The sequence below is a fragment of the Stenella coeruleoalba genome (genome assembly GCF_951394435.1).
Source record: "Stenella coeruleoalba genome assembly, chromosome: 9".
Classification (NCBI taxonomy): domain Eukaryota; kingdom Metazoa; phylum Chordata; class Mammalia; order Artiodactyla; family Delphinidae; genus Stenella; species Stenella coeruleoalba.
In genome coordinates this window covers 67,943,219-67,967,794 of record NC_137155.1, presented here as the reverse complement: position 1 = coordinate 67,967,794, position 24,576 = coordinate 67,943,219, and the positions used below count along the sequence as shown (strand labels likewise).

Sequence of the window (24,576 nt, the reverse complement as noted above, 5' to 3'; positions counted from 1 at the left end):
TGTCAGTTTTTCTCCTTCATATCCCGTTAGGAAACCCCATCAGGATGAATTGTGAAAGATTTTGAAATGGGCGCCATTACTGGGTGTCCTTTCAATGGACTCTCTGACGTTGCCTGGCTCTCCCTTCAGGTTTTCTGATTCTCTTGGGGCCTGTGCTTTGAACTGTCCTTGATTTAGCTATTTTGTAACTCAGAACATTATAGAAAACCGACTGATAGTAAAATGCAAATAATTCTTGTTCGTAGACATGTAAATAAATTTTGTCATAGAAACACAACTGATTTCCTCTCTGTAGTAAAGATGATTCTAGCATTATAATTTAGTGCCTATAGGATCTATTTTTTTGCATCTATTAGCAAATTTACTTCAGGATTCCTGATTGCCTTACATATGTCTGTTCTGATTCTTTTTTGAACAGGTTGCAATATCTTACTGGTTCCCTTGAGGCAGGAGATAGTTGGGCCTTAGGCTGAGCTGTTGCGCTTTGTCCCCTGTGGACAGATACTCCAAAATAGCAGGAGCAGAGAGAAGCTGCACCCTGCCCAGATAAAAGATAGAGACCACATGTTTCTCATTTTCAAGGTCAAGGAGATCTTCCTTGCTATACATGCACAGAGAGGCTCCTTGGAGGTCAAAAAGGGAGTGATGTCAACCTATTCATAGGCCTCTTCGCTAGAATCCTTCTTGGCTAAGAGATGCATGCACACACACACCCTGAGATAAACCAAATATGAACTCAGAACCAGGCAAAGCAAGATGATTGGTCAAAGGAAACCTGGAAGAAATGCCCCATATAAGTGATTCAAACTACCACGAGGGCACAACTCTCTCTCTGAGCCCACCCGTTTGTCTATCCACATGTACTCTTTTTCCTCCTAATAAACACTTTACTTATTTTACTACTTTCCGTCTCTTTGTAGGAATTTATTTCTACACAACTGACAGGTGGGGGCCCTGTCACTGGTCACTGGTCTAGTGGCTAGGATTTAGCTCTCTCACTGCCATGGCCTGACTTGAATCTCTGGCCAGGGATCTGAAATCCTGCTTCATGCCACTTCATGCAGAGGCCACCGAGATTACCCTCATTAATTAATAAGTTAAATAAAATCTTTAACATATGTTCACTTAGTATTTTACCATTTTGAAAATCATCCTTTAACAACCTTCTTATTATCAATAGTGATTATGTACTTAGTTCTCTTGTCACTTTAAGTAAATTTTTAATGTAAGTAACACTTTACCTTTGAACAAGTTCAGTCTTTTCCACTTATAAAATAGTCAACATTTATAAAGTCAATATTGCCTATTTACCTATTAATAAGATAAATGCTTATTAATTTTAAGAAGCTTTATTTAATGTCCTCTCATCTTCTCTCCCTCCCTGCCCCGCCAAAACATTCTAATTGTCTGCTGCTTATCCAATCTAGGAGTCATTTCCCTTTTTGACCTTGTCTACAAGGTCACTCAGCTAGCAGATTAAGGAAATGTTGTAAAACAGTTTATCTGTATAGCTGGAGTTAACTATTATGTTTATTCTTTTCTTATAGTTTCTGTATAAATTAGAGAAATTCAAACTGGGTGAGAATACAATTAGTGCTGGCCCTGCCTTAATTAATATTTTATCAATGACTGTTATGCCCATTGCCGGGATGATTTAAATTAATTCTTATTGAACACATGCTGTTTTTTAGGCACTTTTACTGTACCATCTAATTTATGAAATATTATATTTATCTTGTGTTCAAGGGCCAAATTAAGATCTGTAACTGAAAATTACAGGGAAAATAATTTCACTGAATATAAAAGAGCAACTTTTTAGTAATTAGAGCTCTCTGAAAACAGAACAATATATTTCATGAGGCAGAAGATAGCAGAGTGGCTAAGTGCATAAAGTTTGATGTTAGGCAGACCTGTGTTTGTGTGTTCCAGGTCCATCATACACTAATTTTATGACCTTAGGAAAGCTTCTTTTTAGTTCCCTAATCTGTAAAATTAAAAAATAATAGTAGCTACTTCATAGTGGGTCTTTTTTTCCCCTTTCTTTCCAAGCAGTTAACAATGTCCTCACACCTTTCCTTCTATAGAGTATGCCTTTACCAAGTCTCTGTCCATTCTGTTGAAGTGGATATTCTGGTAGAACGGAAGGCAATTTGGTACTAGGATTGAGAATCAACTTACTAAGATTTTTTATTAATACTTCAGAGATAGGTCGAGAGGCAGCTGGAACTTCCTGGGAATTTTCATCGATGAACATTGGAGGAGACTCCAGGGTCCAGTTTGGGTTAAGCTTTGATGAGTCCACTGGGAGTCTAGTCACAGCTTGAAGCTCCTCCTAGATCTTTGGGTTCCAAAGATCTTTGAGTAGGAGAAATCTTTACAGACTTCTAATAGCCTCCTTCACATCCTCAGGAATTTAGGAGTTCTCAGTTTATTTAAGATTCTAGTTAATTTTAGTTATTTATGCTCAACGATAATCTCTGTGCTTCATATCTGGTTTACTTTGAATTTTTAATCTAATCTTAGTCTTGTACAGTAAAATACAAATAGTAACTCTTGTGTATTTGGGACTGATTATTCAAGTCATTATTTCCCTTTCTTTTTAATTTTGCTCAATTTCAAAAATTATCTCCCTCACAGAAATCAAATAGGTCACTAAAAAGAGATAAACTTAGACCACACAGTTTAATTTTATATTACATGATGGAAAGTATTAGAATATTTTAAACATAATTTTCAATTAACTATGTGTTTAATCAGTAATTCATTACTTTGTCCTGTGTTAGCATAGTAGTGTTTAGGATACGCTTATATAGTTGAAAGAAATAGTAAAGTTTAATTAAGTAAGAAGTTATTTTGAAAGAACTGAGTTGTTGAATTGAATTCAGCCTTTTCTTCTTCTAAATTGTTTTCTAAGTTTGGTGGAAGAGTAGATTATTGAGATCCTGAAATGCTTATATTGGTTTTTCTATTAAAAAACCCTAGTTTTCACCACTAATTATTAATTTACAAGTTAAAATTAACCCTAAGGATAAAAGAATAAACTCAATGTTGATTGCTAAGACTTTTTTTTTAGGGTTCTGATATTAATCTCCTCTCTGGTCTTGGACAACTCACTGAATATCTGTGTAAAAAGATGCTTTTGGGGGGTATTTTCCCATCCTTTTTTTCCTGGGAATTGCTCTTGACATTCATGGGGTGGATCTCTGACAATCATGTTTCCTCTACAAGGGCCTGACCAACTGGTATAGCTGATTACAAGACAGGCAAGCTCTGAGTTGTAAACAACACAAAATGATTCTGGCATATTTTAAAAGAAGAAATAATTATTTCAAGAATTTAAGAATGCTCACAGAATCCCTGAGAAGACCTGAAGAGCTGGGCTTGGGAAAAAATGAGCAAGAACTAAAGAAGACAATAACATAGGAAGGACAAAGTCATGCTGCAGAAAGAACCTGGGTAGAATATGACTGCTGTCATTGCCCTGTAGTCATCAGTATATCACCAGATACTGGAAGCTGCTACTGTCACTACGGCCACAGAGAACTAGATTCTAAGGTTATTGGTGCCACAGTTATTGAAAAAAAATTCCAAATTGTTTCTATCACTTGCTCCAGATTCAAAGTTCCAGACAAGAGGATCTGCCTTTGACCGAGTGAGTTCAGTTCAAGGGAAAGTTGTAGAAAACTCCATTTCTGCCCCAAGAAAGATACAAGTCACATTATCCAACTCAGTTTTACTGTGGTTATTTATCACTTGGCATAGGAATCAGAAGGGAGAACGATGTGATGAATTGGTACCATAAAGTCCAAAATAATTGAGGCAGTCAGTCGTCCTGGGCTGGTCTCTTGAATGATAGAGATGTAAACTAGGGGGCTGTGGAATAAATATCTTCTACCTATCATGTGGCTGGGAAGCACAGAAAATACATCTGTAGAAGCAGAGAACAAAGCAATTTATTGAGAGATGCAGAGTCAGGACAGAGAGAGAGTTCTGCTGGCTTCTGTTTTCAGCTGCATTATACTAACCTTGGTTTCTATGAAATTGCATTCAATCTTATACTGTCTTTCATTTTTGCTTAGGCTAGCTCAAGTTGCTTTTATAATTTACCAAGGGTCCTAACCAATATACTCTCTGAGTTTCATTATTCTTATCCATAAATGGCAATTTTAATACTTGTCCTATGTATCTCACTAGGAGAATAGCATGAGATAATAGAGACGGAAAGAATCATAAACTCTTAAAGAGTCCATTTGATACAATCCCCAATAAGTGGTTATCCAGTCTTTTTCCTTGACAGGAAATCACTATTTCTGGAGGTACTCTTTTCAGAGTTCTCTGGTTGCTAGAAAATGGGTATACATATAAAATCAAAATTTTCTTCCCTGTAACTCCATCTCATTTATCCTAATTCTATCCTCTTGGGTGTTAAAGAATAAACGCAGTTTCTCTTGTTCAGGACAGCCCTTGAAGTTTATGAAGATAGCTATCAAATTCTCACCTAAGCCTTTTCTTCTAAAGGCTGAATATTCTCATGTTCTTTAAGAATATGTCATGATTTCCCTGCATCAGAGTGCCTACAATGACCAAGTAAGTTTGGATATATGAGTTAGAGAGAGAAAAAATTTTGATTAAGGTCTGCATCATTGAAAAAAAAAAAGACTTTGTTAATAAGGCAATTAGTCTGTGTATTCACATTTTTACAGTGATTTCAAATTCCCAACAGATACTTTCATGATTAAGGAAATAAATAGGAATTCCAGGAATCATATGTTAATATGTATTTTTTAATGTACTTATGTTTTTAGATAATGATGGGTGACCATAATAATAAGGAGTGCATCATTTTTTGATAATAGGGTTATTCTAAAAGTTTTAGAGGTTTTCTGTAAAAATAAAGAGAACAAGTGCATATTACAAGAGTATATATTTGAGTAACATATAAAAATGATCTCTACCTGATAATAGAAAAATTGAGATGAGAAAATTAATACCAATAATAAACACCAAATGAAGCTGACTAAAAATTGAAATTTATTAAAAAGTTATCATTCTTAAAATAAAAAAATTAAAATACAGAAAACATAAATTGCCCTGATAATCTTAATCTTTGTTTTGTAACAAATATTCTAGATGTAGAAAATTTTATTTTGCCTTGACACTTGTTGAATTGTTCAGAGTGTCTAAAAGCATCTTGAAGTTGAGTATTATTGCACATATAACGTCATATTAGCATCCTTATTTATTTTTATTTTGTCTGCTTGCCTTGCTTTTGGAAATTGATATTGCTTTAGATAATTGAGATATTAGATCAGTTTCAAATTTCATGCTGGAGTATTTCATAACAATTCATATTTTTGCATTTCTTCTATTAAAGTATTTACAAAGATGACTTCTGGTTCTGGTGAAACTGAAATAGCCTCATTCCACCCAGGTCCTCCTTCTTAGAATGAAAAAGCCTGGGCATAACTCAACAAACAAGCATAGGAAGTCTCTGAAGTCTCAAAAGAAGTTGGACAATTTAGACACCTTGGGACCTGAGGACTGAGATGGCAGTGGGTTCCCTGAGTTTCCTTGCTGCCTCCCTTAGATTCCAGACAAGGCCTTGCAGAAGCTTCCAACCTGGAAGCAGCAACAGACATATACCGAAAAAGCTCCAAGAAAAGCCTGTTTAGCCAAAATTTTCCATAATACCCGCCCTACTCCAGTCAAACAACAATGGAAAAACCACACCCCTCTCTCTCTGGAGGTTTCATGGAGGCCAAGCAGAAAGCTGATTTTCCACCGCACTCACTGGAAGCAGGCAGCGGCACTCTGCTTCTCCCACAGGGTGGTGTTGACTGGTTGAGGGGACAGCTGTTCTCAGTCTGGCAGAAGCAGGTCTTCCTCAATTCCCTGCCAGGATAGTGTCAGCAGGGTCCAGCAATGAGCTGAGCTTACATCCACTCTTGGCAGCAACCAGACTTAATGAGGCAGTAGGATGCAGGTTTGTCACAACTATGTCTCAATTCACATGCCACCCCCAGTGCCAGCATCAACAAGACTGAACAAGAAGGCGTGACTCAAGTCTAGTCACATTCCACTTTCTCCTCCAGCCCCCCATTCCCCCATGGAAGCTGTGCCTTAGCCCAATGGGTTCTGAGCCTCCACTCCCAGAGGCAGGGCTAGTTGGCCCTCTGTTTACGGCCCTCTCCTCCCCTGATGTCAGTGAGGCTCAAGGAGGAATTGAGAGCTGAGATTCCACTCAATTCTGCATCAACCCAATGCTGTCAATAGGGTGTCTGCTTCTCAGCTCCCTGGTGGCACCCCCATTAAGAGGTATCTAGATGGCGTGAGTGCCTTACTTCTACGGTGAAGGTGTCAGACTCAACCATGACAGGCAGTGTGAATGAGTGCTCCACTTTTGCCTGGGTGATGTTGGTGGAGTCCAGTGGGGGACTAAACATACAAAATCCCCTGGCTTCCTGCTATATGTTAACAGGGGGGACTGTCTGTTTAAAAAAGAAGATTAAGTGGGATTCAGAGTCCTATAATAGCCACAATATCCAAGATATAATTGAACATTACCCATCATACCAAAAACTAGGAAAATCGCCACTTGAATGAGAAAAGAAAATCAACAGATGTCAAACCCAAGATGAATTAGATGTTGCAGTGATCTGACACAGATTTTAAAGCAGCCATTATAAAAATGCTTCAATTAACAACTATAAATTATCTTGATACAAATGAAAAAAATATCAGCAAAGAAATAAATGTTATATAAGAAAAGAACCAAATGAAAATTATAGAACTAAAAAAATAAAAACAAAATAAAAAACTTGTTAGATGGGTTCAACTATAGATTGGAGATAACTATGGATTGAATTGGTGAACTTGAGGACAGATCAATAGAATTTACCCAACCTGAACAACAGAGAGAAAATCAACTGGGACAAAAAAATGGACAGAGTCTCAGGAACCTATGGGCAATAACAAAAGAGCTAACATTTGTGTCAGTGGAGGTCCAGAAGGAGAGGAGAAAGAATGTGAGATTTAGAGAATATTTGAAGAAATAATAGCTAATAACTTCCAAAATTTGGCGAAAGGCATAACCCTACTAATTTAAGAGGTTGAACAAACCCTAAGTAGGAAAAAAAAAAAAAAAGAAAAAGAAAAGAAAAGAAATCCATGCCAAACTATCCCAATGCTTCTGAAAACTAAAGACAAATAAAAAATGTCTGGAGAGCAGCCAGAAACAACACACTATTGATAGAAGAACAACAATTTGAATGAGAGCAGATTTCTCATCTGGCAACAATGGAGGCCAGAAGGAAGTGGCACCACATTTTTCAAATACTGAGAGATAAGAATTGTGAATTCTATATCTGGTGAATAATCCTTTAGGAATGTGGGGGAAATAAAGGTATGCTCAGATGAAGGAAAACAGAATTTGTCAATTATGAATTATGCATTTTAATCATGTGCAGTTTTAGCCATTGCTTCATCATTTTGTACTGATTATTCCTACTAAATCTACAGTTCAGTGCTTTTTTTTTTTGCGGTACGCAGGCTTCTCACTGTTGTGGCCTCTCCCGTTGCGGAGCACAGGCTCCGGACGCGCAGGCTCAGTGGCCATGGCTCACGGGCCCAGCCACTCCGCGGCATGTGGGATCTTCCCGGACCGGGGCACGAACCCGTGTCCCCTGCATCAGCAGGCGGACTCTCAACCACTGCTCCACCAGGGAAGCCCCAATTGTTCAGTGTTTTTAGCTTTCAGAGTTACCAACAAGATATGGATCTTGTTTATTTTCCCTTTTAACAAATTTTTACTGTGTGCAGTTTTATTTTGAATTTTTCTCCCCATAAGTAGTTATTATGGATTTGTGGTTTGTAATTATTATATGGCTAATTCATGAGAAAATTTAAGCAATTCTTTCAGATATGTCAGAATTGTCAATCAAAAGCAAATTAAAAAACAGCAAAATGTGAGGCAGGCCAGGGTCCTCCAGGTAACTCTTTCCTTCCTTCGTGGGTCTAAGTACTTGGTTGTTGGTGATTTCTTTTGCAGTGAAGAAGCTTTTTAGTTTATTGTAGTCCTATTTGTCTATTTTTGATTTTGTTTCTTGTACCTTAGGAGTGATTTCCAAAATATCATTACCAAGGCCTATGTCAAAGAGCATTTGTCCTATGTTTTCTTCTACGAGTTTCACGGTTTCAGGTCTTAACATTTAAGTCTTTAATCTGTTTCAAGTTAATTTTTGTGAATGGTCTAAGACAGTGGTCAAATTTTATTCTTTTACATGTGACTATCCAATTTTCCCAGCATCATTTATTGAAGAGACTGTCTTTTCTCCATTGAGTACTCTTGGCCCCTTTGTCAAATACTAGTTGATCTTGTGTGCTTGGGTTTATTTCTGGGCTCTTGATTCTGTTCCCTGGGTCTATTTGTCTGTTCCATATTGTTTTAATGACTATAATATAGCTTGGAATCAGGAAGTGTGATGTCTCCTGCTTTGGTGTTCTTTCTCAGGATTTCAAAATTTATAGTGTATAGGAACACTACTAAGTTTTGAATGTTAATTTTTTGCCCTGCAGCTTTACTGAATTCGTTGACTAGTTTTAACAGTTTTTTGATTGAATCTTTAGGATTTTCCATATATAAAATCATGTCATCTGCAAATAGAGAAAATTTTACTTCTTCCTTTCTAATTCTGATGCCTATTGTTTCTTTTTCTTCCTGACTTCCCTAGCTAGGACTTCCAGTACTATGCTGAGAGTGGGCAATCTTGTCATTCCTGATCTTAGAGGAAAAGCTTCCAACCTTTCACCATTGAGTATGATGTTAGCTGTGGGCTTGTCATATACGGCCTTTATTATGTTGAACTATATTCCTTCTATGCTTAATCTGTTAAGATTATTTTTTATCATGAATAGATGTTGAAGTCTGTCAAATGCTTTTTCTGTTTTTATTGAGATGATCATGATTCTTTTCTTTCATTCTATTAATATGATGTATCATACTGATTGATTTGCATATGTTGAACCATCCCAGGGATGAATCCTACTGGTTCAAATATCTTAAAGCAAATCCCAGATAGTATGTCATTTAACTTCAACACACTTCAGAATGTTTCCCCAAAGAAAATGGACATTTTCCAACATAAACACAATGCCATTATTACACCCAATACAATATCAATATTTCTTTGGCATTGTCTAATACCAGTCCATACTCAAATGTCTATGTGTGTCTTAAAGTTTTTTAACTGTTGTGATGTTTGAATCACAACAGTTGAAACTAAACAAGGTCACACCTTTCATTTTGCTGCTATATCTCTTTAATCCAGAGCTCTTCCTCACCTCTTCTCTCTCCTTGTTGCCCTGTTACTAACTTGCTGCAGAAACAGTGTCAGTTGTTTTATAGAGTGTGTCACATTCTAGACTTTATCTGTTACCTTCTTTGTGGTGTCATTTAACTTGTTCCTCTAATCCTCATGTTTCCTGTAAGCCTTTAAGTGGGAAGTCAGTTCTAAGGCTTGATGAGACTGTTTTGTTTTTGGTTAGCTTTGTTTTGTTTAGGGAAGAACACTTCATAGGTGTGCTGAGTACTTCAGATGGCATAAGATCAGGCAGCACACAATGGAGTCCCTTTTGTAGTGATACTTAAGAGTATTAGGCTGAGGTAGTGACACCCTGATCTCCATTGTAAAGTACCTTATTGACCTTCCATTTAATGGTTTAATCCATTGATGATTGTTGCCTGAATCATTTATTTCACAAAGGATTGCTAAATGGCAATTTTCCAATTCTGGTATTTCTTTCTATATTATAAAAATCAACTTACCCTCAACAACGATTTGGCTTTCTGAAATACAATTAAATCAGGAAAGGTAGTGTAAGTTCTAATTCTTTCCTTTCAATTTTATTTTAATTTTTAAATTAATTTATTTTTTATTTGTTTATTTTTGTCTGCGTTGGGTCTTTGTTGCTGCATGCAGGCTTTCTCTAGTTGAGGCGAGCAGGGGCTACTCTTCGTTGCGGTGCGTGGGCTTCTCATTGCAGTGGCTTCTCTTGTGGAGCACGAGCTCTAGGTGCACGGGCTTCAGTAGTTGTGGCACACGGGCTCAGTAGTTGTGGCTCACGGGCTCTGGAGTGCAGGCTCAGTAGTTGTGGCACACGGGCTTAGCTGCTCCGCGGCATGTGGGATCTTCCCGGACCAGGGCTCGAACCTGTGTCCCCTGCATTGGCAGGTGGATTCTTAACCACTGTGTCACCAGGGAAGCCCCACAATTGACAATTTTAGAATAAGGGGTGTGTGCCCTAGTTACTTGCAGTAGTGTCCAGTGAATTGTTTTGTTTTTGTTGATTTTTGTCTCCCTCCTTTGGAGCATCATTAAGAATTCATGGATTTTTATATATTCAGTATGTTTCAAACAACTGTATTTATTACTTGTTTTGATTGTCCCATCTTTGACCAAAGAGATCCTTTGATTTTGGTTTCTGTTACCTTTTTTTTTTTTTTTTTTTTTTTGCGGTACGCGGGCCTCTCACCATTGTGGCCTCTCCAGTTGCGGAGCATAGGCTCTGGACGCGCAGGCTCAGCGGCCATGGCTCACGGGCCTACCCGCTCCGCAGCATGTGGGATCCTTCCGCACCGGGGTGCGAACCCGTGTCCCCTGCATCGGCAGGCAGACTCCCAACCACTGCGCCACCAGGGAAGCCCTCTGTTACCTTTTGACACACTTATTTATTGTGAATGGATTCCTTGTTTTGTGTCACAAGATATCCCACACTTGTCTTATATATATCTTGCCCCAGACCTGAAATCAGACATTCCTCTGAGTGGCCCTGGTTTCTTTTAGTTGGAAATTGTATTAAAAATTAGAACCTAGTATTTATTTAGGTAATAAACAAAACTGTAATTGCCTGTTTTATTTTTATTTTAAGCTGACTTTTAAATTATTTATGTAAAAGGAGATGTATATCATTTATTATAAGTATACCTATAATTGGTTAATAACCATATACCAATGTTTCATTTTTCCAGATGGCACAATTTACATTCAAAATTTCCCAAAAACGTTTGAAATGAGGGATATAAATGAAATCTTAAATGTTTTTACACGTATTCAAAAAGAATATCAATTTAATCAGAGTTGCTATAGTAAAAGCCTTGAAAAAACTTTCAGATATGTGATGGGTTTGACATGAGCTGTCAAGTTTGAGTTTTAGCTTGGAATAAGAGAAGGGCTATAATTTCAGGTGTTAGCAAACTCTGATGTGGGAATGCATGATATTCAAATAAATAAAATGCAAAATGCTATTTGGCAGGAATTCTCAAAGTGAGGTCTGAGGACCTCTGGGCGTTTCTGAGACCCTTTTAGGGGATTTGCAAGGTCCTCCTTTTTTCAACCATGATTTTAATGAGGGCCAGTTTTCCTCATAATATCTTAGCTATAACAACATATCACAAAAGATTGAATGCATAAGCAGAATGTGAGCTTCCAACACTCTCTCTTAAGCCGGAGAGTAAAGAGATTTGCAAAAAATGTGAAAAAGGCCACTTTTCTCACTAATTTTTTAAAAAATGTATTCATTATTCAAAAAAATGTTCTTTATAGTAAACATGAAATGGGTTTATTATTTAAAAATGAGTTAATAAACATACATCTAAATTTTTTGTTTTAATTTTTAATACAGTAAATATCGACATATATAACCCACACAAACAAAAGCTCTTTAAAGTCCTCAATCATTTTTAAGAATGTAAAGAGATCTTGAGACCAAGAATTTTGAAAACCTTTATTCTATGATACCTTGCACTGTTTGCTTACTAATTGTAAGTATGTATGAATAGGAGTAGATTCAAAATATAAATGTATTCATAGAATTTATAAACTTTATTTCAAGTTAACTTTGTTTAAATATCTCCTTGAGCATTAGACATGATCTCTAACCACAGTTCAATTTTATACCTTAGGAATAGATGATTCATTTTCTTCCTGATGACATAAATGCCAAACACAATGCTGCTCTCATCTAAGGAAACAACTCATTATGTTTCAACTCCACACATAAAGCCAAATATTCAGTTTATAATTTAACTGATGAATTTGAAGAATATGGGATGTTCTGAAGTTTTAGCCAGCTTCTTTTTCTTTAGAAGTCTTTTTTTTTTTAAAAGAGCAGTTTTAGGTTCACTGCAAAACTGAGAAAGTACAGAGACCCGACACTTGCAGAGCCTCCCCAACTATCAACATCCCAGCATCAAAGTGGTACATTTGTTACCACTGATGAACCCACACAGACACATCATTATCACCCAGAGTCTATAGTTTACATCAAATTTCACTCTTGGTGTTATCCATTCCATGGGGTTTGACAAATGTATGAGGACATGCATCACCCTGACAGTATCATACAGAATATTTTCACTGCCCTAAATATTCTTTGTGCTCTGCCTATTCTTCCCTTCTTCCAGCATAACCCTTGTCAACCGCAGCTCTTTTTACTGTCTCCATTGTTTTGCCTTTTCCAGAGTGTCAGATAGTTGGAGTCATATAGTGTACTGTACCCTTTTCAGATTACCTCAGCTTCCTAAGTACATTTCATGAATCTTAGTGACAAAGTCTGATCAGACTTATCAACTCTTTTTGTATGTTTATTTACATTCCTTTATAATAAAAATCACAGATACCTGTCTTTGTTGTTTTTCCACATATATTCCATTCCACACAGTCAGCTTCTGGTGGCCAGGAGCTCCATCTATTTAATTTGGGACCACTTAATTAATTATTAATATTAATTATTAGTGCCAATAGATCCCAGTCCAATTTACAAATTGGTCCCCACTGCTATTCCATGAGGGTGGTCTTCCAAGCTAAGTGTTCTTGGAATTAAGTCCTTAAGCATTAGCAGAGAAGAGCTTACCTTACAGTAATTATTTCAGTGACAAATAAGAAAAACTACAAAACTGCTACACAACCCCTTCACAGGAGAGCAATTTTATTCTCCTCAGGAGACTAATAGTTCTAGTTATCAGGACCGTTTAAGTCTCTGGCTAGGTTTTTAAAACTTTAGAATTAGTTTTGAACCCAAAGTACCAGAATGTCTGGTACTTAGATTTGTATTGAATGATTTGCACAGAATAGTTTGTCAGTATCCAGAAGGATGATAAAGACAGACACAATCAAGGATATAATTGGCGAAGGGTTAAAAAAAAAAAAAAGTAGTAGGTTTCACTTTCTTCGAAGGTTTTAATAACCCAGTTAAGAGTTTGTGTCATTTGAATGCAAAAGCTTAGGTATGAAATTCCAGTTTCTCCAAAGTAAAACACTTGTTCTGGGTTATTACTTCTGGCTTGTTTAGAAGCGGTAACATCGAATAGTTTTCCCGTACCCACATTAGTAGAAAAAACGCCGAAAGGACCAGTCCAGAGGGGAGAGCCCCAATAAGGCAGCTTGCCACTGTAGCTGTGCACTCAAAACAACTGCTGGGGTCTCGGTTTCCTCATCTGTAAAACAAGGGGAGAGGATGAAGTCACAGTCTCACAGATTTTCAACTCTTTGTTGCCCTCTCTCAACCATTAGTACAGCGCTGAGCTCAGGGCAAACGGTCAATAATAGCCTGCTAGGCAAGGGTTGTTTTTGATCCGTTTCGGATCCAGGCCGGGTTTTGGGCCTATCCCGCGCAGGCGTTCGGAAGTACAGCTTTACCGCTGGGGGCGGAGCTTCGGGAAGCTCCCGCGCTCTGGGGGCGGGGGCGGAGCTTGCCGCCGGCGGAGGGCGGAACCCACGCGGGGACTTCTCTTGGGCAGAGCTGCGCAGCGGGTGCGGAGGGCGGGGGTTTGGGGGCAGGTAGGGGGCTGTGAGGTTGGCTGGGGTGGGCAGGTGGGGTGCCGCTGCCGACCCTTGGTGGCCCCCAGGGCTTGGGCCCCTCAGCCCGGAGTTAGCCCCAGAGGGGACGAGTGTTGCTGGGAGGCGGAGGGCTGCTTGGCCGCGAGTCCTGTGTTGACCGCGAGCATGTGTGCGGGCGCGTGTTTATCTGAGGCCCCCGCGGGGCGGCCAACCCCGGACCCCTCCTCCTTCCGCCAACGCGGGTAGGAAACCGGAGCTCAGAGACCGGGACGCCAGGCCTGGAGCCGACGCGCTCCTCCCCGCTGGCCAGGCGCCCCCAGGTCGCGCCCTCTCTTCGTGCCCCCCACCAGAGGGGACAACTCCGGCCCAAGTCCTGGCCGAGAGGGAGCGCTGTGGAGACGCGCTGCCTTCTGTCTGGACACGTTGGGCGAGTGGTGGGAGTTCCAGAGGCTTGAATGTCAGGGTTTTAAAACACGTGTTTGTCTCTGTCATTTTTACTTTTAGGGTTTTGGCCAAATTGGGCGAGGGCACAAAGTAACCACTTACCCCTTCTCACCGAGGAGGAACGGGAGAAAGGGTAAGTAAGGAATGGTTAGGGGTGGAAGGAGCTAGGACTTTATCCTGAAAGAGAGCGAGCCAGAGAGAGAAGGTCTAGATCCAGAACTGCCCTTGGATCTTGGGGCCAAATTGTACGTTTTCAGCAGGAACCTAAGGCCCACCTTCAAGGGTCACAGGCTCCAAGTCGAAGAGGTTTTTATTTTCAGGTGTTTTGGAGTCCGTAAGTTGGCTGGGACTTTGACAGCTGGCATAGGTCCCTTTTAGCCACTTGACCTGGCAGAAAACTGTCATTACCCTTCACCTCTCGGTAGTTGTCTGTCTTGTAGTTGTCCTGTAGTTGTCTACCTCAGGCCCCCATCTCTTAGCTAACTTGGAATAATCTCTGAGACTGTGAAATTAAAGCATCATGGCTGTCCTTGATAATGAACAGGAACCCCTCCAAGGATCTTTACATTTTAAAAGGGGACTCCTGTAAAAATCCTTTAGGACTCCAAAGCATAAAGTTAATAACAGTGTTACAAGTGTTGAAGTTCTTTTGGGATCTTCTCTTAAGCTCATAGAGAAAGGTATTTTGGGAGGGAGAAATGACCAGACTGGGCGTTTTCTTCTTGACTTTCCCTTTGATACCTCCTCACCAGTATTCTCTTCACTTCTGAAACGTTGCCAAACAGCATATTGAAGTCTTTGAAGGTTTGCTGTGATTTTTCAGTGTGGGCTCTTTTAACAGTTCTTCTCTGGAACTTTTCCATGATCCCTCCCACCCCTAGTATTAGTGAAATGAGACACAACTGCTCTCAGAAGTTTGGAAACACCTTATGCATCCTCTGTGTCCCATATAAAGAAATGTTTTGAATTAGTTAAAACTCAGGTAAGCCAAAGGCAAGGATTTTGTAAATCACATTCTTGGATACTTACACAGGAAAACTGGAATTGCCCTCCATGGCATCTTGACATTGTCTGCCTGTGTCCTGAATCTTTATTATTTGTGTGTGCTCAACTGGCAGATGGCCACATAACTTCATTTCTGAAAAAAACAGGAAATAGTTGTTTATTGGTGATAGGTTCATTTATTGATTCAATAGATATTTTTTTTTTACCAGAGTGCTGAGCACTTTGATGTGAGTAAGGTGGTGAGAATGAGGAGACTGTTGGAGATGACCATTTGGGGGCAGGCCTTTTACCGGTTTTCTGTGGTTTTTCTGAATAGTTAAGTGTTAATGTAGAAGACATTCACTGTACTGCTGATGGTGGTTGCAGTGGTGTGGGAGAACAGCGTTATTTCCTGCCTTACTGATACTTTCAGAAATGAACGTTCAAGGATGACTGACCATGGTGATTTGTGTCCTGTAGTAAAGTTATAGTCATTTTCCAGTGTAATAAATGTATTGAACCAGCATTATAATTAGATGAGGATAATTTTTTGAATTGTTCCAGAAAAATGACCTACGATTAGAAAGCATGGACAATGTTAAGGATGATGCACTTAGGAAAATAAATGCTAAAGTAGGCTGTGCACTTGTGTGGGTTTCTTTACATTTAGCCTCACTTTTTTTTGTTTCTTTTAATTTTTAAATTTATTTTTGTAATTTAATTTATTGGAGTATAGTTGATTTAAAATGTGTTAACTTTTGCTGTACAGCAAAGTGAATCAGTTATACATATACATATATCCACTTTTTTTTTTAGATTCTTTTCCCATATAGGTCATTACAGAGTATTAAGAGTTCCCTGTGCTATACAGTAGGTCCTTATTAGTTATCTGTTTTATATATAGTAGTGTGTTTATGTCAATCCCAATTTTTTTTTTTGACCGTGCTGAGTGGCTTGCGGGGTCTTAGTTCGCTGACCAGGGATTGAACCCCAGGCCCCCGGCAGCAGAAGTGCTGAGTCCTAACCACTGGACTGCCAGGGAATTCTCATAACCTCTTTTTTTTTTAAATTGAAGTGAAACAAGTTGTCTTTTTTTGGTTACAAAAGTTATATAAGGTAAAAAAAAGTTACTTAAAATTAAATCTTGCAAGGTTATAAAAGGTAGAATGTGAGTCTCATCTGAAATCAGTCTCAGACGACCACTGCTGGGTAAAAATGGTAGGTTTCTGCCTTTTACCTTCATATTCTTGGCTATTTACCTCTGCTCTTTGTTCCACTCCAAATCCTGTGTGGAAGTAGCATGCCTTTTATAGTCTTTCAGATATGGATGTGAATCCTGACTCTTCTTATATTAGCTCTGCGACTGTAGGCCAGTTAAAACTTCTTTACCCCTAACTTCTCATCTATCAAGACAGAACAATGAGTATATTAAAAAGAAAGTGTAAAAACAGTGCCTGGTACACAGATACTGTTAACTTCCCTTCCTGTTTCTCTGTCGGGTCACCCACTTTCTTTTGATCTTGCTTGTGATTGTGGAAAGCATTCTAGTACTTACTTTCCTAAAGGTGCTAAGCTTCCTGGGTATTTGCATTTTCACAGGTGATCACCTTTTCTGTCTGATCCTAGAATTTCTGGGACAAGGACTGACACCTGATTCCCTCTATCAGATCATTCCACAGCGGAAAGAGTGTCAGCTTGAAAAGTGAAGAGGAAGGGTTTCTATAATGTGTTTAAAAAGCTCTGACGCTGTTCCCACTGTGAGAAAGACATACTACCACATTTAGCTGAGTGTTTAAAGTTAGGATTTTTATTTCAGAAATGTCTTTGGTTTATAAGAATTACAATAAAAATTCTGATGCTTCATGTCCAAACTGTCATGATTTTGCCAAGTCGTGGGTTTAATATACAGCTAAGCTGTGTATTTAGTGTAGCTAATACTGTTCTGGAAGCCAAGAAAGACAAGTCCACAGACATCTGATTTCACACCAGACATCTGGCTTCACTTTGCTAAAGACTACGTTTTGTCAGTAGATTACAGGCAATCAGCTGTACTGCTGTAGTTTGTGGCATTTCTATCATAAGCTGCAGTCTGTAGGATTTAGTATGATGTTTTATTCAAATGACAGCACACTGTAAATGAGCACCTGGTCAGATAAGCATATTTCCCACAGGTGTCTTCTAGTGTCATGGTTCTTACAAGTTAACAATGTGAAATAGTTTCTATCCTTGGTGATTTTTTTGTGGAAGAAAATATTCTTAAGGAAAAGCCTCACTTAAGAACTCCTTGTATTCCTCAAATTTTCAAGACCACTTTTGTTTGTCATGTTGAACAAATAAAATAACAAATAGCATTTAGATTTCCAGGCCAGGACCCCAAAGCTTTCCTAACTCATTGTGTGCCTTTGTGTATTAGTGATACTATAGACTGTAACCAACACTTATAATAGTGTTTTGGAGAATAATGTATTCTGAGTTGCAACCTAGAATGGCTGGACCACATCTCTCCATTTTGAGGTGGTCAGGGGTGTAGAAATACTCTGGAGAAATATTCCTGGGTTCTTGGGCCAGCTCTGTCATTGCTGTGTGACCTTGGACACAAATTTCCCATCTGTAAAATGGGGTACTAATTATAAATGATTACTGTGAGATTTAGGAAGTGTTTTTTTTTTTTTTTTTTTTTTTTTTTTTGGCCTCACCTCGGAAATGCAGGATCTTAGTTCCCTGACCAGGGATAGAACCCGTACCCCCTGCTGTGGAAGCATGGAGTCTTAACCACTGGACTGCAGGGAAGTCCCAGTGAGTGTTCTTAAAGTAGCACAATGCCTGGTACGAAATAGGTTCTCAGTAAATAGCACTTTCATTTTCTTTCCTCTAGGTCCTGGCCAGGAGAACAAAGACTTCCCCTCTCTTATATCCCAGGCTTGTGGCTCCAGCTGAAGGGAATTACCCACTGAAGCTGGGACTTGGTAGTGGGGCTGGGAAAGGGGTATGGAGAATCATGACAAAGGGGAGGAGTGGTGAACTGAGAGAGGAAGGTGCTAGTGTTTTGCTTAGTCCATGGACTCAGGTTGATGAATTACTTGACTCAGAGAACGAACCACCTTTATCTCTGACCTTTCTGCTAATCTTTTGTCAGCTGCTCCCTTGGAGACTCTTAGCTCCTTATTGCCTGCTTAGTCCAATGACAGATTTTCTCTTTGTCACCTTTGTACTATGTTAATAACCATATGTTTCTATTTTTTTAATGGGTGGGACTTAATAATAGATGTCTGTACTTCCTTAAGATCTGGATTCTTTTTCTATACTTAAAGTCCTGTTGATCTTTTTTCCTTTCATTGGCCTACAGTTCATACATTAATTCCTTTTTAAAATTTTCTGTATGCTGTGTGCATTGAACTAGTGCTGAGGATAGAAAGTTGAAAAGTTACTTTCCTTGACCAAGGAGCTTACAGTCTATAGGACAGTGGACGTCTTGACCAACAGTTCAAATATTGTGTGCTATTTGCTCTAATGGAGATACCTACACATGCAAAACAAGCCTAGCAGAAGCTCTTGATCCCTGACAGGAATGCCAGAGAAGGGCTTTAGCTGTGGTTGTGTTTGAGCCGAGTCTTGACAGCTGAGTAGGATTGGGCAGGGTGACAAGCAGCACAGAGCATTTCCAGGTGGAGCTAATAACATGAATAGTCGTGTGGTATTATGAGAGCACAGTGTGTTCTGGGAACTGTAGGCAGGTCATTATATTAGAGTGTGAAGGGCAAAGTCAGGAGTGAAAGGAGATGAAAGTAGAAAGCTAATTCAGGGCGCATTTCCCATCCCATGTGTTGTAGAGAGCCACTGAAGAAATGTGAATGGCCCGAAAGATCACCCTCAAAGCAGTGTGCTGGGTAGATTGGGGTCCAGTGGGGTGGGGATGGGGTAAGATTGGGGGCCGGAGTGGACAGTGCAATTACTGTGGATGATAGGAGGTTGAGAGCACAAAGGCAGAAGTACTAGGGGTGCTCAGAAGTGAGAATGTGTAGGAGAATATCTAGCAGGAGGGAGAGCTGGCTGGTCTTTGCGACTGTTTGAATGTGAAGGGAATGGGAGAGTGAGGCTGACTAGAATGCCTGCCAGGTTTCTGGGTAGTGGGAGGGAAAAGAGAAGAGGAAGCAGATCTGAGGGGGAAGGTGATAGTTCAGATTTGGACACGTTGTGTTTAACGTGCTTGTGGGGCATGTCATTGGTGAGTTGGAGGCATCTAGGGGGCAGTTGATAAGGTCTTGGAGCGTCACAAGAGCTGGGGAGGCTGGAGATACAGATTTCTGAGTGCTTGCCACATGGAGAGTGGTTGAAGGCATGGGTAAGGATAAAAGTGCTCAGAGGAACTGCATAGAAAGAGAAGAGAAAAAGGCTGAAAGTAAGTCCTAGAGGATATTAACATTTTAGGGACAAACCAAGAAAAAGAAAGATGTAAGGATGCTGAAGGAGAGTGGCCAGAGAGGCTGGGAGAAAAGAGAAAGCAAAACTTTTCAGGTTCTGGGCAGAGTAAACTGCCCTGGGTGAAGGGGTAAACAGGAGGGGAGGGAGTGGGGCTAGAGTAGATAGGCCTGGGTTCTTTCTCAGAGCTTCTGGCTTCATTGGTCTTCAGTTCAGAATTTTAAAAGCTCTGTCGAAAATACGAAAACATGGTTGCCTGTAATCAGTGTTCTTAGTCACACCTTCTTGTGAATGAAAATCAAGTTGTCCCTTTGCCTAATCTCTTGCTTAAAAAAAAATTCATACCTGATCTTACCTTCGGGTATCTCATTTTACCCCATTTATCCTATTCTTTCTTGGCCTAGGGTTCCACTGCTGTCTTGCTCTCAACATGTCTGGCCTTTTTGCATACATTATGAGAAGTTGAAAAATTTCAGAAGAGTGTCTACTAGGAGTCCAAGGCGGAAATAACCATACCAAACATAAAAAAACAAAAACAAAAACCATACAATTCAGCAAATACTTTTTAATATCTACTATCTATCTTCAAGGCTCTGGATACAAAGATATATAAATGGGAAGGATGAATAATATAGGGACCCTACCGTTAAGGAGCCCTCAGGCCAGTAAGAGAAATGGATGTGTAAATAAATGCCTTGTGCAGTATGTGCTATTTAGAGGTAGAGTTCAGGGTAAGATGGATGCCGAAAAATGGGCTTATTTTGTGTGATCCTGAAGGCTTCATGGAGGAGGTGATGCTTGAGTTAAAGCTTGCAGTGGAGTTAAGGTGTGGGGTGATGGGGTTCAGGGAGAGGAATCAGGGGAATAAAATATTCCTTGGTGGCTCCATGAAAGCAGCAGAATGGGTTTGAGTTTCCCATCTCTTCTTCCTTCTTGTTCTGCTTCGTTTATTGCAAGGTATCTTTGTCTTAGGGGATAAGGATGTTTTAGCTAACATGTAGGGATATCCACAGTTTCTCCCTTTGTGGCATAAACTTTCTGTGAATTTATCACTACTGGTTTATTATATATTAGATGGCTAAAACAGACCAAAGCAATTAAATCAGAATTTCTGGGGGATGATGTCCAGGTATGGGTAATTTCCAAAGTGCCCTAAGCATTCAGAGTAGAGAACCACTGGCTAAAACATGGTACAGAAGAAAAGTGTCAGGTTTGGGGCTAAAAAAATTGTAGGTTGAATTCTTGCAATTCCTTTTAATAATAATGTGTCCTTAGTTAAGTTACATTTACATGCAGATGTGGTTGTAACAGTGAAATGTTCCATCGACTTTCTCTAGGAGTAGACAGACTAAGAGCTAGCCACCTTGTCCTGCAAGATAGTAACCATTTTATGGATGGGACTTAAGATTTCACCATCATGAGCATTTTGATACTATATTTTACTATGTTTGTGTAATGCTAAAAGTTGAAGACTTAAAGCAAAAAAGCAAATCCTTAAAGAAACAATGAGCAGTGGAACTTTTCGTAGTGTGACATATTAATTCTGTTTAAAATTACACAAATGTTTATTGTGATTAAGGTTGTAAAGTGTATAAATATCCTCAATGTCAATAATATAATTGTTTAGTGTTAACATGCTATAAATATGTTAGGTTTTTATTTTCAAAATCTGTACACTTAAAAAAACCCCAGAATTCTTTCAGAAGATAGTAAAAACCCCAGAAAGTACCATGAAGAGTCACAAATTCAATTATATTGCGGGTCTCATCATGTCTGTTAAGTATGCGGCGACATGTGCTGTATCTCTGTGCTGTGGAAAGCCTGGTGTGTTAGTGCCGGTCGTGTAATCATATAGAAATGATCATTCTTACAGTATTATAACTTATTTTACTTGAGAAGTGGTGTCACTTAATGACAAGGAAACTGAATCTAAAGCCTAGAGACTAGGTTCCCGACGTGGTTTAAGTGCTAACTCCTATGTGGTAGTAGGTAAGTTAGCCTCTCTGAGCCTTTTATGTAAAATGTGGATGCATTTGTTCTCTGTTGCTTTGTACCATATCGAAAACTTTGTGGCTGAAAACAACAGTAATCGTTTATTATCTCATGGTTGCTATGGGTCCGCAATTCAGGTGGTTCTGGCTCAGGGTCCTGTGAGGTTGTCAGCAGATACCAGGTGGAGGTGCAGTTAGTGGAAGGTGTGCCTGGGGCTAAAAGATTCACTTCCATAGTGGCTGGCAAGTCGGTGCTGGCAAGTTGGTTCCTCTCCACGAGCTGTCCTCACTCAGGCTTCCCCAGAGTCCCATACCAAGAGACCAAGTTCTCTTCAGTGTCCTGCAGCACCTTTACCCTAGTGCTGGGTACTTTGTTGGTGCTTACTTGGTATTTACTGAACTGAGTTGGATCCCTGGTGAAACTCCAGCCTTTGTGCCTCCCCTGAAACTTTAGATACAGAAGGTTGATTTTTGCTCAGGTGGTGGTGGTGGTGATGGTGGTGACTCCTGCCAGAACCATTCTTAAGCCTGTCTTATGGGTCCCTGTTTTGCCACTGGAGTCCTTAGCCTCTCCCAAATGACTCAGGTGTTTGGGTCTGCTAGTGCTTAGCCCTGCCTCGTCTTTGATGAACAGAGCAAACAAGCACACACACCCCCTGCAGTGGTTCCGTGTGACTGTTTCAAGATCTCAGTGAACTCCTGCTCAGTTTGGTAACTCATAGCGTGTTTCTGACGTCTGAGATTAAAAATACCTAGAAGATAAAAATGTACGTCTTTCTTCCATGTAATATATCATAAAAATTAAAATTTTGCAATTTTATCCAAAACTTTATTCTGAGAGCCAGGTCTTTGTAATGGCACTTTGACACACACACTTTTATGTATCTTTCTGTTGAAAAATGTTTATAGCATTTACGGTCAACTTTTGAAAAATCATCTTGCTTGTGGCCGGAGGACACATTTTAAACACATTATCAAGTTCTAGTTTTGGAATCATGTTCAGCAAAGACATTTTTTAAAGAAGGGAAATGCTTGTAATATCATGTTTTGTATTTTAGGACAATTTAATTTCATATGATTTTCGCATTATGTAGACCAGTACGTTCAGAGCATCTCAGGATTGTTTTCTCCTTTCTGTGCTCTCTTGTGGGTTTTTCTGCAGATTTCCCTCTTTCGGAATTCTTTACCTTCTTAGCCACTACCTTACTTCTGCATCTGTTGTCTATACTTAATTTTCTCCGTGTCTTTGGACTTAGTCTACCAATGTCATGTTAGATGCTGAGCAGGCTACGAGTGGCAGAGCAGGATTGGGAGGAGTGGTGGGTGTGTGAGGCAGAATGTCTCTGGAGGTTAGGGTTGATGGCCAAGGGTGTTCTTTTCTAAACAGGTGAAAGTGCACCTCTGAAGCAATGACTGAACAGATTAGAGTTGCCACAGATAATTTACCTTAATTTTTAAAATATACTTTATTTTTTGGAGTAGTTTTAGGTTTACAGCAAAATTGAGTGGAAGGTACAGAGATTTCCCACATGCTCTCCACCCCTACCCATGCAGAGCCTCTCCCATTATCAACATTACTTCCCAGAATGGTACATTTATTACAATTGATAAACCTACATTGACACATCATTATGCCTAATGCTCATAGTTTACATTAGGGTTCACTTTTTTTTATAATTTAAATTTATTTATTTATTTTTTTAATTTTTGGCTGTGTTGGGTCTTCGTTTCTGTGCGAGGGCTTTCTCTAGTTGCGGCAAGTGGGGCCCACTCTTCATCGCGGTGCGTGGGCCTCTCACTATCGCGGCCTCTCTTGTTGCGGAGCACAGGCTCCAGACGCGCAGGCTCAGTAGTTGTGGCTCACGGGCCTAGTTGCTCCGCGGCATGTGGGATCTTCCCAGACCAGGGCTCGAACCTGTGTCCCCTGCATTGGCAGGCAGATTCTCAACCAGTGCGCCACCAGGGAAGCCCCTAGGGTTCACTCTTGGTGTGTACGTTCTATGGGTTTGGACAAATGTGTAATGTCATGGATTCACCATTATAGTATCATACAGAGTAGTTTCACTGCTCTAGAGATCCATTGTGCTCTACCCATTCATCAGTCTTTCCTAATCCTTGGCAACCACAGATCTTTTTACTGTCTGCATAGTTTTGCCTTTTCCAGAATATCATGTACTTGGAATACACACACACACACACACACACACACACACACACACACACACACACACACACATGTATGCCTGAATTTTTAGTTTGCCTGTGGTAGCAGATTATTTACTAAGCATTTTGGTATTTTTCCAAGAGCTTATTTGTTTAATAGTTACTTTAATAAGAGTTTTATTAGTGTCAGATTAAGATGCTAAATACCTATTATTTGGTTTGTTAAGTATTAACAATTTAGTGTTATTATCTAAGAGTAGTTTGAAGCACTTCATAAACTAATTAGCTTGTGTTTTTAATGAGTCTATTTTTTATGGGTAAGAGAAGTACTATAATCTGAACAAATGGGTTATGAAAACACATTAGAAGATTAATAGTTTGAGGCATATCTGGTGTATATGGCTGCATGACATTAATACTCTAAACATTTTATTAAAACTATTATTTTGAAATTAAAAAATAGGCATTAAATGTAAATTTCTAGACATTAAAGTGGTGATGTATAGTGACAAAAATATGGAATGGGGTTATGAAGACTTTTTATTCAAGTGCTAGCTCTACTATCAGCTATGTGAACATGAACTTTTGGTCTCTGAGTTTCATTTTCCTTTTGGGAAAATGGAGATTAAAGTGTACTTCATTGGTTAATTTTGAGGACTGTGTATGTAAGCTGTTTATTTGAAACCTATGTAAATTTTAACTCATTACAAAGAAATGTGAAGAATTATTTGGTTAACGAG

At 39.3% G+C, this 24,576-nt stretch overlaps 1 protein-coding gene across 6 annotated transcripts in view; it reads left to right on the top strand.

Annotated features, from left to right (window-relative positions):
• Positions 1 to 24,576, top strand: part of IMMP2L (inner mitochondrial membrane peptidase subunit 2) — a 969,308-nt gene that overhangs the window by 1,359 nt on the left and 943,373 nt on the right. For 3 of the 6 annotated variants that reach the window (XM_079932145.1, XM_079932144.1, XM_079932146.1), the window contains exon 2: positions 14,340 to 14,412. The exons of 1 other annotated variant lie outside the window; for it this stretch is intronic. In XM_079932145.1, the coding sequence (XP_079788271.1) occupies positions 14,340 to 14,412 (73 nt within the window). 2 more of the 6 variants (XM_079932147.1, XM_079932148.1) reach the window with 2 other exon arrangements.